At 43.4% G+C, this 16,594-nt stretch overlaps 1 protein-coding gene across 8 annotated transcripts in view; it reads right to left on the bottom strand.

The window, feature by feature from the left end:
• The window catches only part of LOC117362265 (interleukin-1 receptor type 1-like), a 104,494-nt gene that overhangs the window by 75,310 nt on the left and 12,590 nt on the right, over nucleotides 1-16,594 (bottom strand). For 2 of the 8 annotated variants that reach the window (XM_033948403.1, XM_033948408.1), the window contains one exon: nucleotides 4,163-4,308. The exons of 3 other annotated variants lie outside the window; for them this stretch is intronic. In XM_033948403.1, coding sequence (XP_033804294.1) covers nucleotides 4,163-4,207 — 45 coding nt within the window. In that variant the 5' untranslated portion in view covers nucleotides 4,208-4,308. Of the gene's footprint in view, nucleotides 1-4,162; nucleotides 4,309-5,460; nucleotides 6,074-16,594 lie in introns of those variants that run through there. 3 more of the 8 variants (XM_033948404.1, XM_033948406.1, XM_033948410.1) reach the window with 3 other exon arrangements.

Here is a 16,594-nt window from a genome sequence, read left to right as displayed (position 1 = left end):
AGGATAGGGTACAACACTCCTTAGTGGCTGGATGCGCGCACACCCCACCTCCCCTCCCCCGCACACAGGCTGAAACCCTGCTTTTTCAATCTCTTGGAGAAATCCTGCGCACGCGGTGAGGCAAGGCATTGCGTGAGCTGTAGGTACTGTGGCCAGGGGCTGGATGGCGCGTGGCTGTGGAGTAGATAATCGTGCAAATGGGTCCTTTGCTGATCTCCCAGCGCTGTTGTGTGTGGGCAGGGAGGGTTGTGCAAGTCCTAGCAGCAGCCCATGCATGTTTGCTAGTTTCGTTTTTGTTGTCTCCTGTTTTTCTGTTTGATTTTTCACAAGGCTGGTGAGACTTCGAGTTTGTACCTATACATTTTCTAAGTATTTTGGACCACGGGAGGAACTAAAATAAGGTATGGAGGAGTTCGGGGTGGGCTGCCTGCTTGCTTGCTTGCCTACCTCAGGGTGGTGGGCCCTGCCTGCCTCTAGGCTACTAGGCCTGCCTGCCTCCACTAGGCCTGCCTGTCAGGTTTCAGGTTTATTTATTATTTGATTAATCACCTATTCCAAATTCTAAGCGATGTACAAATCAGCAAAATATGTGTCCTGTCCCTGCCTACCACTAGACCACCAGAGGGGGGACAGGGCACAGAGCCTAGCAGGAGGGGGGACAGGGTGCAGAGCCTGGCAAGGAGTGTGGGGTTGGGTGCAGAGCCTGGCTGGGAGAATTTGGTTCAGAATGTTTTTTTTCTTGTTTTCCTCCTCTAAAATATAGGGTGCGTCTTATGGTCAGGTGCATCTTATGGAGCGAAAAATACGGTATTCTTGTCTCTTATTCTTTTTGGTTCTTTCTTATTTATTGGAGTGTCCGGATGGATCTCTACAGTATTTGGCTGTGTTCTTTTATGTATGGGGCCCGTTGTTCTTAAAACAATGAACTTTGATTTGTTTTGCACTTTGTTCTTTTCCTGTCCACAATCAGCTTCCTTATCACCACAAATTCTACACAGGACAGTCAACATTTTTGCTTAGAAAAACAAAACAATGAATGCTTGCAGAAGTGATACGCTGAATTTTGCAATTAACAGGCACTGTGACGCATTGTATACCAATTCATATGTGTCAGCCAACAACTTCCAAGCCACACCTCAATAAGCTGAAAATACTTCAGAGTGGCAACTGCTATTAAAAAGGCACTTGGCACCTGAAGCAAACTACCAGAACATAATCCAATAATATGTTAGAAAAAAAAAATAGCTACTGATAATGAAGGAGATAAAAGCACAATATATCTCATGTATTTTATTTAATTGGATTTTATAAATTTAAGCCACCTAAATTCGATGGGCCATCATTTTTCAATGACAAAAATAATGATACTGTAATTGAAAACTTCTGCCTTTCAGAGAAAGCACTGCTAAATCACAATACACTAAATAAACATATTTGGAGGTAAAATGCTACTTATAAAAAATTAGGTCACATTTAAAAGTAAGTAGGATGTAAGCAGTTTTATTATAAATATAATAAGAATGCTTAATGAAGAAGTTTGGGTTGAGCATGTGCAGAGCTGCAATTTAAGTATATTTTATAAAATATAGATGTGTATTACAGTATGCCCTTATCTTCTCCCAAACAGGCATAAAAGTCCACACCTTCAATGTCTTTCTGGGCTCCGCAGCCCCCACGTGTCTGGGCTTGGCCAATGCACCAACAGAGGATTCTGGAAAGGGTCTCTTCCCCTGGAAACATGCTGCTTGTGGATCCCCAGCCCTAGAGGACTCGGAGACTGAGCACAAGGCTCCCACCCCTCCCCTGTGTAATCTGCTACACACGGACATGGACGCTCCTTGGCTTGGCCCTCCAGCACACACCTGGCATGATATAGAGTAAGGAAAGCCTGAGGGATCCATCCCTGTCGATTTTAAGCAAAAATCAAGAGGTATTGAGGCAAATGGAGGCTTTAGAAAAAAAAGATTGTTTAAAATCCAAGATGGCTTCCGCCAACAAAATCCCTCCCCCCCCAGCCTGTAGAGACTTCCCTGAAGGACAAAAACACAGGGAAAGGGGTTTTAGAGGAGAGGACCTAGGCTCTGGGTGCAAAAACCTTCAAATTTGACTTTTGAAGACTCTCCCCCCCCCCCCCCCAAAGTGCTGATGGCAGAAAAAATTTTATATGGAAAAGCACAACAAGGTGGCACATTTCTTTCTTTGGAAACTCTGTGAACACTGCAATATCATGGTAACGGAAAAGCATTGGGATCATAAGAATAGCCATATGAATAGCCAATGGCCCATCTAGCCCAGTAGCCTGTTTTCACAGTGGCCAATCCAGGTCATGAGTACCTGGCAGAGAATGATAGCAACATTCCATGCTACCAATCCCAGGGTAAGCAGTGGCTTTCCCCATGTCTGTCTCAACAGCAGACTATGGAACTGTCCTCTAGAAACTTATTCAAAACTTTTAAACCCAGCGACACTAACCGCTTTTACCATATCATCTGGCAATGAGTTCCAGAGCTTAACTATTCTCTGAGTGAAAAATATTTTCTCCAATTTGTTTTAAAAGTATTTCCTTATAAACTTCATTGAGTGTCCAAAAAAATCATTTCACTTTTATCTGTTCTATATCGTGGGTTCTATATCACTCAGGATTTTGTAGACCTCAATCATATCCTCCTTCAGTCATCTTTTTTCCAAGCTGAAGGGTCCTAACCTCTTTGGACTTTCCTCATACAAGAAGCAGCAATTCCTAGTGCTTTTTTGGCTACCGCCACACATTGGACAGTACGTTTCAGCATATAATTTGCAATGACACCTTGATCTTTTTCTTGGGTGCTGACCCCTAAGATAGACCCTAGCATCCAGTAACTATAATTTGGATTATTCTTCCCAATGTGTATCATTTTGCATTTGTCCACATTTTTCCATTAGATGTTTCATTTGCCATTTGGATGCCCAGTCTTCCAAATTCATCACCGTTCATCCTGCGGATAACTGCAGGAAATAACCCTATGTCATTTTCTAGTGTCTTTTTCAACCTCAGTCCTTCTACACCAGCATTCTTCAAAGCAAAGCTTGAAGGTCAGTGGTTGTGGCCATTCATACTCTGATTCTTCCCTCTCTCCTTAAAGAATGACATGAAGATGGTTTCCCGCGGGGACGGGAACGGTGATGAATTTTGTCACCGTGTCATTCGTTTAAGTCTCAAGGGGGTGTGTAAGAGGTATGGTATGGGCAGGACTAGGGTGGGCTCTGCCATAATCTAAACATTTTAGAACGCATCCAGAGCAGTTTGAACATTTGATTCTAGACCTGTTTTAACACAAAATAAGTACCAAAAAAGTGCCCAAACTGACTAGATCAGGGGAAGGCAATTCCGGTCCTCGAGAGCCACAGGCAGATCAGGTTTTCAGGATATCCACAATAAATATGCATGAGATAAATTTGCATCTCAAGGAGGCAGTGCATGCAAATCCCATCTCATACATATTTATTGTGGATATCTTCAAAACCTGACCTGCCTGTGGCTCTCAAGGACCAGAATTGCCTACCCCTGGACTAGATTGCTGGAAAGGTGTAAGCATAACTCCACTCCACCCCCCCCAATGGTGTAAATGAAACAGTACATACCTGCCTCTATGACAGCTTCAGATGATCTGGGCAGTCCTATTAGAGCAGCAAGAAAGTCTCTGGAGTAGCATGGTAGTCAGTGCAGTGGAGTGCACAGAAGGGGACCCAGGCCCAAATCCCACTGTACTAATAACTACACTTATGGTGGTGCATGTTAGCCTACAAAACCCCCCCCACTAAAAACCTACTGGATCATCATACAGGTGCCACCTGCAAGCATAAGAGCTATTGTGGTGGTGTACAGTTGGGTCAGTGAGTTTTGGAGGACTCGCCACATAACAGAGGGGGTTATAGTAAGATGTGTACTTGGGACCTTTTATGTGAAGTTCACTGCATTGCCCCCTGAGGTGCTCCACTGCTCTGCTGGGATGTCTATGTGACCATTTATTGGGATTCTTGGATTTATTTAATGGGATTCTTACAAATGCTGCTGATCCCGCCTACATCCCAATGGCTTGTTTTGTGTGTTTTCCTTTTGGACATGTTTTTATCAAAAATGGTTTAAAAAAAAAAAAAAAAAAAAAAGAGAAGAGAATCACACCTGAAAACGTTCAGTTTTGTAGTTTGGTACAAGATTTTTGTGCATCTTCCACAAAACATTCAAACTCAGATTTGGACGTCATATCAAAAGTGGCCCTCCATGCCAACCGGCTCACCTTTATTCACATGTTTATTACCCTAAGAGAACTGAAGAAAACGAAGATGTTATGTTCACCTTGAACATCACCATCCCAAGAAATAAAAAACTGGATACAAGTGGTAAAAAAGAAACAGACTAGAACAGCATTAATCACAGAGGTGTCAGTCCCAAGCAATTTCAGTAGCAAGAAATGAAGTCCAGGACCAGAAAAAGTGGTAGAAAGATTCAGGAACATTTCCCATCTTTTTGAGTAACATGGGCTTGATCAAAATGACTTTCTAAACATACCTGAATAATAATAATAATAATTTTATTCTTATATACCGCTAAAGCCATAATAGTTAGAGGCGGTTTACACAAGAAGTGCTGGACAATCAGGGAATAAAACACAATATATCAGGGAATCAAACACAATATAAAATCATCAGTGCGTACATACAAAGTGACAGTAAAAACAGTAAAACCTTAACTTACAAATCGATTAAATAATTTTGTTTTTACTAATTTTCCAAAACTGAAGTAGGATGAGGAATGAATAATGATATTACCCAACCATTCATTCAATTTACCTGCCTGGAAAGCAAGAGTTCTATCCAAAAATCTTTTATACTGACAGGCCTTTATTGTAGGATAAGTGAACATATGAATTCTACGAGTAGGCCTGTTAGAACAGTTCAGTTTAAAATGAGAGAACAGATACGCAGGGGCCAACTCAAATGCTGATTTAAAACAAAGACAAGAGAATTTGAACAGAACTCTTGCTTCCAGGGGCAACCAGTGTAATTTTTGATAATAGGGACTTACATGTTCTCATTTTTTCAAACCAAATGCATGTTACATCTTACTAAAGAATATTTTTCCCCATCCTCGTAGGCTCTGTACCTGTCTGCACAAGCCTTGAACTGTTACTTCATATTTAATTCTTTTTATTAATATATAAATGTAAGAACATTCTATACAACTATCATTTATAAATAAATCACAACCTTTAAGTACAAAAATACACTATCAAGAAATGAAAAATTATAATACACTACACCACCTCCCTTTCCAGGTCACAGCAGTGCATTCAAACAACAACGTAAGTATTCTTTCTGCGAGATCTGCAAGAGTCCAATTTTTAAATTATTTCATACAACCTTTACATGAAGAACAATTTTTACCTGCCTTGACATAACAATAGACTAAATTGAACTCACCTGTGGAAGAAGTCTTGGGTCTTGAATTTTAACATAATTTCCAATATGCTCCCTGAACAATGGCAGCTGCTCTTCTTCCTCTGTTGGAAAGTTCAACTTCTTACTGATCCAGCAGCCCTACACAGTCAGGACACCATCACCCGCTTGTTTCAGTGAGAAACACAGAGATGGCCCTGCAGCTGCCTCGAGACTTGGCTGCTCCTTGCTGCTCTCCCAGCTCCTGGGCTACTCTTCTAGCCTGAGGGAGGTGAGGATGAGAAGAAGCCTGCTCCCCCAACTTCTGGTCTGCTCCTCCCTGGTTGCTGATCTTGCCTGAAGAGGGAGGGGAAGGATGAGAAGAACCTCCTCCCCCCAGCTCCTATACTGCTCTTCCTATCTGAAGGGAGAGGGGGAAGAAGACATTCTTGAAATAGAGATAGAGAGGGGCTGAAAGAAAAGTAATTTCTCACCCCTCCTCTCTTAGAACAAAATATGACAGAGAACAAAATTTTTAAAAAAGTGTGAGAGACTGAAAGTGTAGCAATCTCTCTCCGCTCTATATACTGTGACAGGAAATTCCCATCATGGAATAAGGAGAGAAGGCAGGAAGGTAAAGCAGTTTTCCCTGTTCCCCAGGAAAACAGGAAGAAACAGGAAAAAGCCTTACCTAGGAATTCTTGCTGTTAAGAGTTCTAGCTGGAATAAGCAGAAGCCCTGGGAGGAGGGATAGGCAGGAAGCAAAACCCAGGAAACTGCTCAGACACATAGCATGGGGAAGGCAGGTTCTGCTAATAAACAGAGACTTTCTCTCACAGATAAGCAAATTAGTCCACACCTAGATTGCAGAGAGACAGAGGGGCATGGCTGACACTTTGAACAAAGCCAGCAGTATATTAGAGCTGGAGGCACAGAGAAGGGAAGAACCTCAGAGGAAGTAAAATTGCCTGCACCTTGGAAGGAAAGTCTTGGAGGAGAAGTCAGTCTCAAGAGGCAGATGTTGTCAGGAAAACGCTATCAAGTGCACTGTGCCTTGTTGGCACTCTGCTTACATAGGGCTAGATTCACTAACCCCCGATTCCGTGTCTGATCCATTCCCGATTGCATGCAGACCGACGAATTCACAAAAGGCCTGCATGCAAATGGAGACGTTCGTTAACATGCCCCCTACCCAATGCCAGGATCACTAAAGAGCAATCCTGGACCATGCGCAGACCCTGACAGTAGTGACAGGAGAAGCAGCCTCCTGTCACTGCTGTCAGGGCTTCTGCCGGCTTTTTTTATTTTAATCGGGCATATAGTTTGCGTGTATTACACATGCAAAATAACTGCTCGGTTAAAAAATAAAAATAAAAAGCCCCCCTCCCGAAGTGCCTCCTCCCTCCCCAAACCCCTAAAAAATGCCCCTCCTCCCCCCGCACCGATGTCCCACAAAAGCAGGAGGGATGCCAACTCCCTCCTGCCATGCAAATGACTGCAACCAGCCCACCGCGCCACCCCCCCGACCAGCCCACCACACCCCGACGGACTAGCCCGACCCAGCCCAACACCTCCCCTGTACCTAAATGTTGGGAGCAGGAGGGGTGCTGAGTCCCTCCTGCTTCTTAGGCCTCCCTCCAGCGCTGTCTTCCAGAGCAGGAGGAATCGCAAAGTCCTCCTGCTCCTTCGTCTCCTCCTCTCCTGGATGACACACCACGAATGTGGGCCTTAGGCCCCGCCTTGGTGCATCATGTGATCCATGGGAAGGAGCCTAAGGCCCTGATTGACTCCTCCTCCCTTGGGAGGGGCCTGTGGCGCCTGAGCCAATCAGGGACTTCCTTAGGCTCAGCCCCATGGGAGGAAGTCTAAGGCTCTGATTGGACCAGAAGCCCCTTAGGAGGGGTCTTAGGTGGGATGCACCGGGTAGAGGCCTGAGGCTCTGAATGGACCAGATGCCCCTTAGGAGGGGCCTTAGTTGGGATGCACTGGGGAGGGGCCTGAGGATCTGATTGGCCCAGTTTTTTTAAGGCCCCTCCTATGGATGGGGCCTTATGCATCTGGGCCAATCACAGTCCCGGTTGCATCTGTGAGGAGCCTAAGGTTCTGATTGGCCCAGATGCATAAGGCCCCATCCATGTGTGTCTGGGCCAATCAGAGCTTCAGGTTCCTCCACAGATGCATTTGGGGAGGGGTCTGAGGCTCTGATTGGCCCAGGTTGTTTAAAGCCCATCCTGTGGATGGGGCCTTTTGCATCTGGGCCAGAGACTTAGGCCCTTTCCCGGATGCAACTGGGGCTCTGAGTGGCCCAGATGCATAAGGTCCCACCCATAGGAGAGGCCTTAAACAACCTGGGCCAATCAAAGCCTCAGACCCCTTCCTGGTGCATCCAAGTATGCACCATGGATGGGAAGGCCCATCATTTTGAAGAGGTGGGACTGCTGGCTGGAGGGAGTAGGCATCCCTACGGCCCAGCCATCTAAAAATAAGGTAAGGGGAAGAGGGCGATGTTCATAAAAGGCACGGGGGGGGGGGGGGGGGTGCTGGTCAGCGGGCGAGAATGGACAACTCTCCCGCTGGGGGTGGTGGGCATCTCTCCTGCTGGCTGGGGGCGTGTTGGTTGGGCAGAAGAGACTGGGCTTCTCTCCTGCTGCTGGTGGTATGTGTCAGTTGGCAGCAAGAGACATTGGGCATCTCTCCCACTGTTGTGGGGGAGGGCATTTATTCTGCGCATGTGCCCATCATTATAACTAGCGATGGGCACATGCTAATTTAGAGAGTCTTTGCTATTCTCTGCCAACCTCATTTGCATGAGCGCTTTTTGGAGAATGACCCGCTTTCTTAAAATCGCTACTATAACGGCTGTGACAGCAGTCCGTCGTTTTTTTGAAAATCTAGCCCTGATTCAAATAAATGTGATCTGCTCACCAGTAGCACAGCCAGAGGCAAATTTTGGGTGGGGGTGGGCCTATGGATAAAACTGAATGAACATATGTCCTTGTGCGAGAGCCGAGCATATGTGGTGCTCTGGCATGGCTGGCACTGACTGATGGGAGTTCTGGGCTCCTTCAGATGTGATCTTCAGTTGAAGGGGCCTGGGGATCCTGCCAGCTATTGCGAAGTGGATGGGCCCCTGCCCACAAAAACCACCCATGGCTAAGCCACTGCTGCTCATCCAGATGAAAATAATGATACAAAGTAAACGGATATCTTGTTAGAAGATAGTGATGTGTTTTGCAATCTGGATGGCAGTATATTTTATTTTGTATGTTTATATGTGTTATTTTATAACCCTTCAAGAACACAGCATTTTGATAGGTGATAGAATAATTTGCTAGAATAATTTTAAAGTAATGAATAATATATATGTATCCTCTCTTTACCTGTTGCACTACAACACAATTTTAAAACTGAAAACTGTTCAGTATTGCTCAGAAGTATAATATCTGACTATCTTGTTACAATACCACAAGTGTGCAGGGTTGGTTTTCACAGCCCATACCATTCTCTCTCCCCTCCCCCCATTTCCTGATTTTCTTGCAAAGTGATTGTTTAATACTTCTTCATTGTTGTGTCCCTTTTTGTGCATTCTCTTTTTTCCCCTGAACCCCTCAAGCACAGATATGTGCTCAGTCAGTCCAGCCTAAGGGCTAGATTCACTAAGCAAACCAATTGTGTACCGATCGGTTTGCGACCCCTTTGCGACCAGATTTCCCTCTGGCCTGATTCACTAACCTCTCCTAGGAAACGCATGCAAAGTAGACAGGGCCGCAATTCACCAAAGAAATTTTTGAAACCGACTGGGCTGGCCAATCAACCCAAGAAGCAACTGCTGGGGACCAGTCGCAAACATCTTTCCGACTCTCCAGCTCCACTGAAGCCCTGTTTTCTGCATGCCCTACTCTCTGCTGCCCCGAATCTCTCCTGCCTGCCGCCCTGATGCTCTTCCCCGGATCTCACCTGCCTGTTCTTTCCTGAATTGCCGCCCTGCTCTTCCCCGATCTCTCCTGCCTGCTCTGCCACGAATCACTGCCCTGCTTGTCCCCGAATTTCTCCTGCCTGCCACCCCGAATCTCTCCTGCCCTTCCCCGCACTGCAAGCCTGTGGTTTTAACCTGCAGGTTTAAAGCGGGTTAAAACCATTGGCTCGCTGGGCTACAAAAAAGTAAAAAATAAAATAAGTTGCGGCTCAGAGGGGTCTTAGACGCATGCGCAGACCATCTACAGATGATCTGCGCATCACGGGATCGCACACTAGCGATCCTTGTCAGCAAATGAGGGCGATTCCTCCGATCGTCCTCATTTGAATTTTTTCCTGTTGTGAATTCGTTGGGCCTGCTGGAATCGACCACGGATCGCCCACGGAAGACAGGCTAGTGAATCTAGCCCTACATTCTTTAAAGTAGCAGGAGGAAGTGATCTGAACGTGCTCCGAATTGCAGAGACTAACAGGAATGTCCTTCATATAAAGCTTAAATAGAAAAGCACATTGACTGCAGATTATGATTTGTGGATTGAATTTCCAGTGAACCGCATCTTTTTAAGTCATTTTCAATGGAGTGTGCGGAGGCTAAATAATTTTTTTTTTAACTCTTTCTATCTCTATACCCAAAATAAGACACAACAAAGAACCAAATCTAGTTTTCAAGAGAGTCAAGGGCAGTTAAAAATCAGTTTTGATACAGTGGGAGATGGCACGAAATAAGAAAACTGGAATTCTTTACTTAACATTTAAGGACCTTGGAAAGCTTTCTGTGAACTCAAAGTATGATTGATTACTTCACACAATGGGCTACACATTAACTGCAGACTGCAGAATGCAATGGTAAGAATTTCACTAAAAATGATTCATAGATTCTGTGGTTACTAGTCAGCACATGAAGGGATTTTTAAAAAACTATTTAAAGATAAAATATTTACTTTACTTTCACAGGATGAGAATGGGCATTTGGAAACATATTTCCATAAGATAAGATAAAAAGTGAAAATGTTATCATTATACTTTCTTATTGGCAGTGGTCCATTTCCTTCACAAAAGATCCAACCTCTCCAAAGAGAAGCAGCGTTACCAGCAAACATGAAACAGTTTCCTGAGAAGACTGCCAGTGATTTTCCCCACTGTTTTGTGACCCATGGCAATTTTCATTGTTTTGAATGAAGACTGAGAGACTATCCCTTGCACTTTATGTCAGCAGTCTATAGTTTAAAAACCAAAGTTTCAAGTTCAAACCCAAAAAGCTCCCAGCTGTAAAATAAGATTTATAGAAATACAAGCAGGCTAGCGTAGTAGAACAACATCAATGTCTCTCAAGTATCAGTATGTTAAACTCAGGATTAATGTTGAGCCGCTATGGCAGCTCCACATTCATCAATAAGAACACAAAAGTTGACATACTTGGACAGACTTAAGTTCCATCAAGCCCACTATCCTGTTATTGTTCTGAGAGTTGTTTCCAATGAACATAAAAGGGTTAAATAACCGAGGAGGAATCTAAGATGGCGGACGCCATCTAGCTATGCTCGGCAGGCTTAGCGTTTTTTCTTCAACTTTTCAATTATTTGAACCAGATACTTACACTATTGGAATGCCTCATACGAAGAGGAAGGGGAGTGTGAGAGTGGGTCAATTACTGCTTCTCACATCATCTCCGGCCCAACAGACGATTCAGCGGTTTCTACAGCCGCTGAGCCCAGCCGACGCCCGGATATCCCCACGGCGGGAGAGTTCCGCGTTGGACCTGAGTGAGGGAGCACTTGGGTCTCTGGACCTGATGACATCTCTCCAGCAGAGGCGCAGAGTGTTGAGCTTGACCCCGAGGGAGAGGAGCAGGAGACCCCAGAGCAGGCAATGGGAAGAGCTACTGCCCTAGCTGGAACGCTGGGTGGAAGGGTGGCTGAAGTAGAAGGAGTACCAACAAGCACACCAGCAGTGACACTAGAGACACTTCTAGAGGATTTCAAGAGACTGGATGTGAAGGTGGAGAAGACTGCCTCAGATATTGAAGTAATGGTTAAGAAAATAGATAACTTTTCTGATAGTTTGGTAAAAGTCAAGCAAGAGTGCATGGACAAAATACAAATTGAGTCAGCTTCATTGAAAAATTCAATCACCACTATTGTTAAAGAACAAAATTCTACTGCCCGTAAAATAGAAATGATTGAGAACTTTAACAGAAGATTGAACTTGAGAATCCTAAATTGCCCAAGGATTTCGGCAATATCACCTATTGAGATTTTTAAAAAATTCCTGGTAGAATGTTTGAATTTTCTGCAAGATCAGATTCTGCCCCTAAATAAAGTATACTTTTTACCTGTTTCAAAAAGAAATTCTGATATACCTAAGGGTGAGAACTTGGTCTCTGACAAAGACTTGCAAAATCTTACGGCAATATTAGAGGAATCATCTATGGAAGTTAAAGAAAGAGGAACTTTCATTGTTAACTTTATCTTTGAACAAGATCTTTAATGCAGTTATGAGGTTATTCTTTAAAAAGTCTGGATCACTTTTTTGTGGTCAAAGTTTATGGTTATACCATGATGTAACTAGAACAACCCAGGAAAGACGAAAAATGTTTTTGGGCATGAGAGAAGAGACAAGGAAGCTAGGTGCTACTTTTTTGCTAGCTTATCCATGCAAATGTGTTATTAAATTTAGGGGTCTGAAATATGTGTTCTTTACACCAGATCATCTACGTTCCTTTTTAGATCTCAAGGGTTTATCTAGTGGAGGGAGTGTAGCTTAAAGGAATTGCCGGGTTGTAGCGTTTAAGTCTTTACCTCTTTTTTTTTTTGTATTATTGTAATATTACTCCCTATAATATCTTTGTTTTTCTTTTTTCCTCCTCCTAAATGAGGTCTAAGGAAGAGTTAAGTTTCATAATAATATTTATTTTAAATATTGTAATGTTTAATGATGTTTTTCTTTTGGAACATGATTCTGTATTTCTAAACCAAGTAGTTATACTTGTAAAGTATGTTAAATTCAATAAAAATTAAAGTTAAAAAAAGGGTTAAATAACCCTTTAATAAGGGAAAACATATTTCTCTATCTATCTAATATTAATGCTGACATTGCTTTCATATGCTTTCATACAAGAAACTCATCTGAGTGATTCAGCTTCAAAAACTTTTTGGGGATAAAAATTACCAGTTGGCTGCATATTCTGCAGTGGTTCAAAAGAAACATGGTATTGCTATTCTATAACCTCCTTTTATGAAACTGCAATAGCAGTTTCTAGCATGGGGAGCCGCGCTGAATGGCCCGCGCTGCGTCCGATGCTCACTGAGTTCCTATGAGCGTCAGGAGCAGCGCGGGCCATTCAGCCCCACTCACCGTGCTAGAAACTGCTATTGCAGTTTCGTAAAAGAGGGGGTATTTCACAAGTCTAGTCAATTATCTATTATATCACAATCACATGATTTGGAGGAGAGATGGATCATCTTAAATGCCCTTATTAATAATTCTACTTTAACTCTCTGTAATAGCTACGCTCCAAATCATGATTCCCATGAATTCTTTAATTCTATTGCTTCAAAGTTTATCAACAATTCATTGTCTAATATTATTTTTGGAGAGGATTTTAATCAGGTACAAGACTATATTCTAGATATGACATACCACATGCAGATATCATCCAACTAAGTAAAATATTATTTTCAATGATATTTAACAGAATTTAGGACTTGTAGATCCTTGGAGACATCTTAATCCTACCAAAAGGGATTTTACTTTCTTTTCTGGCAAATGAGGTTTAACGTGGATAAAGTATAAGGTGATGCATGTCGGTAAAAAAAATCTTATACATGAATACATGATGTCTGGAAAGAGACTTGGGAGTACTGGTCGACAAGTTGATGAAGCCGTCCGCACAATATGCGGCAGTGGCGAAAAGGGTGAACAGAATGCTAGGAATGATTAAAAAGGGGATCATGAACAGATCAGAGAAGGTTATCATGCTGCTGTACTGGGCCATGGTACGCTCCCACCTGGAACACTGCGTCCAGCACTGGTCGCCGTACATGAAGAAGGACACGGTACTACTCGAAAGGGTCCAGAGAAGAGCAACTAAAATGGTTAAGGGGCTGGAGAAGTTGCCGTACTGCGAGAGGTTAGAGAAACTAGGCCTCTTCTTCCTTGAAAAGAGGAGACTGAGAGGAGACATGATCGAAACATTCAAGATAATGAAGGGAATAGACTTAGTAGATAAAGACAGGTTGTTCACCCTCTCCCAGGTAGGGAGAACGAGAGGACACTCTCTAAAGTTAAAAGGGGATAGATTCCGTAGAAACGTAAGGAAGTTCTTCTTCACACAGAGAGTTGTGGAAAACTGGAATGCTCTTGCGGAGGCTGTTATAGGGGAAAACACCCTCCAGGGATTCAAGACAAAGTTAGACAAGTTCCTGCTGAACCGGAACGTACGCAGGTAGGGCTGGTCTCAGTTAGTGCACTGGTCTTTGACTTAGGAGCTGCCGCGAGAGCGGACTGCTGGGCACGATGGACCACTGGTCTGACCAGCAGCGGCAATTCTTATGTTCTTACTAGTCTTATAGCCCGTTACATTAACGGGGTTTTTCTTGTCTACAAATCTGTCTTACCTTTCATTATCAACTCTTAGATTCAACTTTGTCAGCTCATTCTGCTATTTCTCTTTCTATCTCTCATATTTGTTCTCCACATCATAATGTTCCATGGAGGATTAACGCCTCTCTTTTATCAGATGCATCATTTATTCAATTTCTCTCTATTTTTTTCATAACTCAGTTCAAAATTACCCTATCCAAAAATGGTGGGATGATGGCTTCCATCAGAGGAGCAATCATAAATTATTCTGCAGAGGTGAATAAACTTAAAAAATTGGAGCTGAAGTCTTTGGAACAAGGAATAAAATTACGGTATTAGAGAATCAGTATTTAAATGACCATGATCCTAACTACCTATCAACATTTATTATCTAAAAAACATAAATTCAATACAATCTTAACTAAAGAGGCCCATACTTCTATCTTTATTCAAAAATCATCTTATGCAGGGAATAATAAATCTGGACATATGTTATCACAATATCTAAAAGACTAAATAACAATCATACTAATATTTCAAACATAGTAGACTCCAATGGGTTGTTAATTCATAAAACTGACTCACAAATAATGCAACAATTTATTGATTATTATTTTTTTAAAAACTATATGATTCTGAAATTCTCCCCACATAATCCTTATTTAACCAATTTTTAGGGACATTAAATCACCCCACATTGACGCCCGATCAAAAATTGTTGCTAGAAAAGAATTTAGCTCTTTCTGAAATTATATTGTAAACCGCTTAGACCAGGAGTGCCCACACTTTTTGGGCTTGCGAGCTACTTTTAAAATGACCAAGTCAAAATGATCTACCAACAATAAAATTTAAAAAAAACACAACGCACACTGTACTCATAGAATTGTTAATTATCATTCCTATTCCGGGGTTTTTTCAAAGAGGTCAAAGCAGATGACTCTATGCACTGTCACCTCAGTAACAAAAATAGACAAATACCCACCCCCTCCCTTTTTACTAAACCACGATAGCAGTTTTTAGCGCAGGGAGCTGCGCTGAATGCCCAGCGCTGCTCTCGACGCTCATAGGCTCCCTGCGCTAAAAACCTCTATTGCGGTTTAGTAAAAGGGGACCATATTGTAAAATATAGAGAGCAGATATAAATTCAGACACATTTTGATCACTAAATTTAAAATAAAATCATTTTTCCTACCTTGTCTGGTGATTTCATGAGTCTCTGGTTGCACTTTCTTCTTCTGACTGTGCATCCAATCTTTCTTCCCTTCTTTTAGCCTGTATGCTTCCTCTCCTCCTGACCTCATTCTCCCCCCCCCAACGTTTTCTTCTTCTCTCCCTGCCCTCTCTTTCTTTCTCTCTTCATGCCCCCTTTCTTTTTTTCTGTTTCTCTTCTTTCCTTCTGTCTCCCTGCCTGCCCTCTTTCTCCCTCCCTGCCCTCCCTCAAGCCACTGCCACTGCCGCTGCCATCGGATAACAGGCCCCCAAAGCCGCCCACCGCTGGCCAAGCTCTCCATGCTTCGAGCCCACCAGCATTCCTTTCCCCGACGTCAGTTTTGCCATCGGAGAGGAAGTTCCGCTGGCCCAAGATCGACCTATTGGGAGAAATGCTGCCGGGTCCTGCCTTTGAGGAAACAGAAAGTAGGCAGGACCTGGCAGCAAGAAGAGCAAATCCCAAGCTTCACTGACCTGTCTCCCGCTTTATCCCGCGAATGGGGCTCTAACATGTGCATGCCGGCTTCCCTTCTCTCCCCCACCGGACATAACTTCCGGTTTCAGAGGGAAGAGAAGGGATGCCAGTACAAGCACACGTTAGCCCCCGGAGCATAAATTCTCCAAGACGTTTTTTTTTTTTTTTTAAATGTTGAGCAGCAGCAGAATTCAGGAGCAGGCCAGTCAGGAGGGGAAAAAAGACAAGGGAAGAAGGGAACCCGCTCTGCGATCGACTGGGGTCGCCTGAGCGAGCGACCTGTCAATCGCGATCGACGTGTTGGGCACCCCTGGCTTAGACTAACGGTGGTTGTATTTGCAGTATATCAAATAAATTGAAATTTGAGTTAAATTGGTATGGTTATAGGCCCTCTTTTACTAAGGTGTGCTAACCGATTAGCACGCGCTAATCGATTTAGTCTATGGGCGCATTAGCACACCTTAGTAAAAGAGGGGGATAGTTTTCAGGGCCTACTTTAGAGAAACAAACCTAATTCAAGGAGCTATTTTTCTAAAAATTCTGGTCTGTCTAAATATACTTCAGATCAGTGTCCCACAAACTTTTTGGCACCGGGGCACACTAAACCCAGAGCCACAGCTGTAAGGCATCTAGAAGTGTGTGGACGTCAATGTGATGACCTCATGTGCATGCATGGCTTCATTACATCGATGTTCGTGTATGAGTGGAGGCCTTCCGGCCACGATCCTGAACCTGTTCCTTTGCCAGTGGGGAAGAGGAGAGGTGCCGGCAAAGAGGAGAACATAAGAATTGCCACTGCTGGGCCAGTCCATCGTGCCCAGCAGTCTGCTCACGCGGTAGGCCTTAAGTCAAAGACCAGTACCCTAACTGAGACTAGCTTTACCTGCGTACGTTCCAGTTTAGCAGGAACTTGTCTAACTTTGTCTTGAATCCCTGGAG

Source organism: Geotrypetes seraphini, chromosome 6, assembly GCF_902459505.1.
Source record: "Geotrypetes seraphini chromosome 6, aGeoSer1.1, whole genome shotgun sequence".
NCBI lineage: Eukaryota > Metazoa > Chordata > Amphibia > Gymnophiona > Dermophiidae > Geotrypetes > Geotrypetes seraphini.
This window is presented reverse-complemented; position numbering and strand designations above follow the sequence as displayed.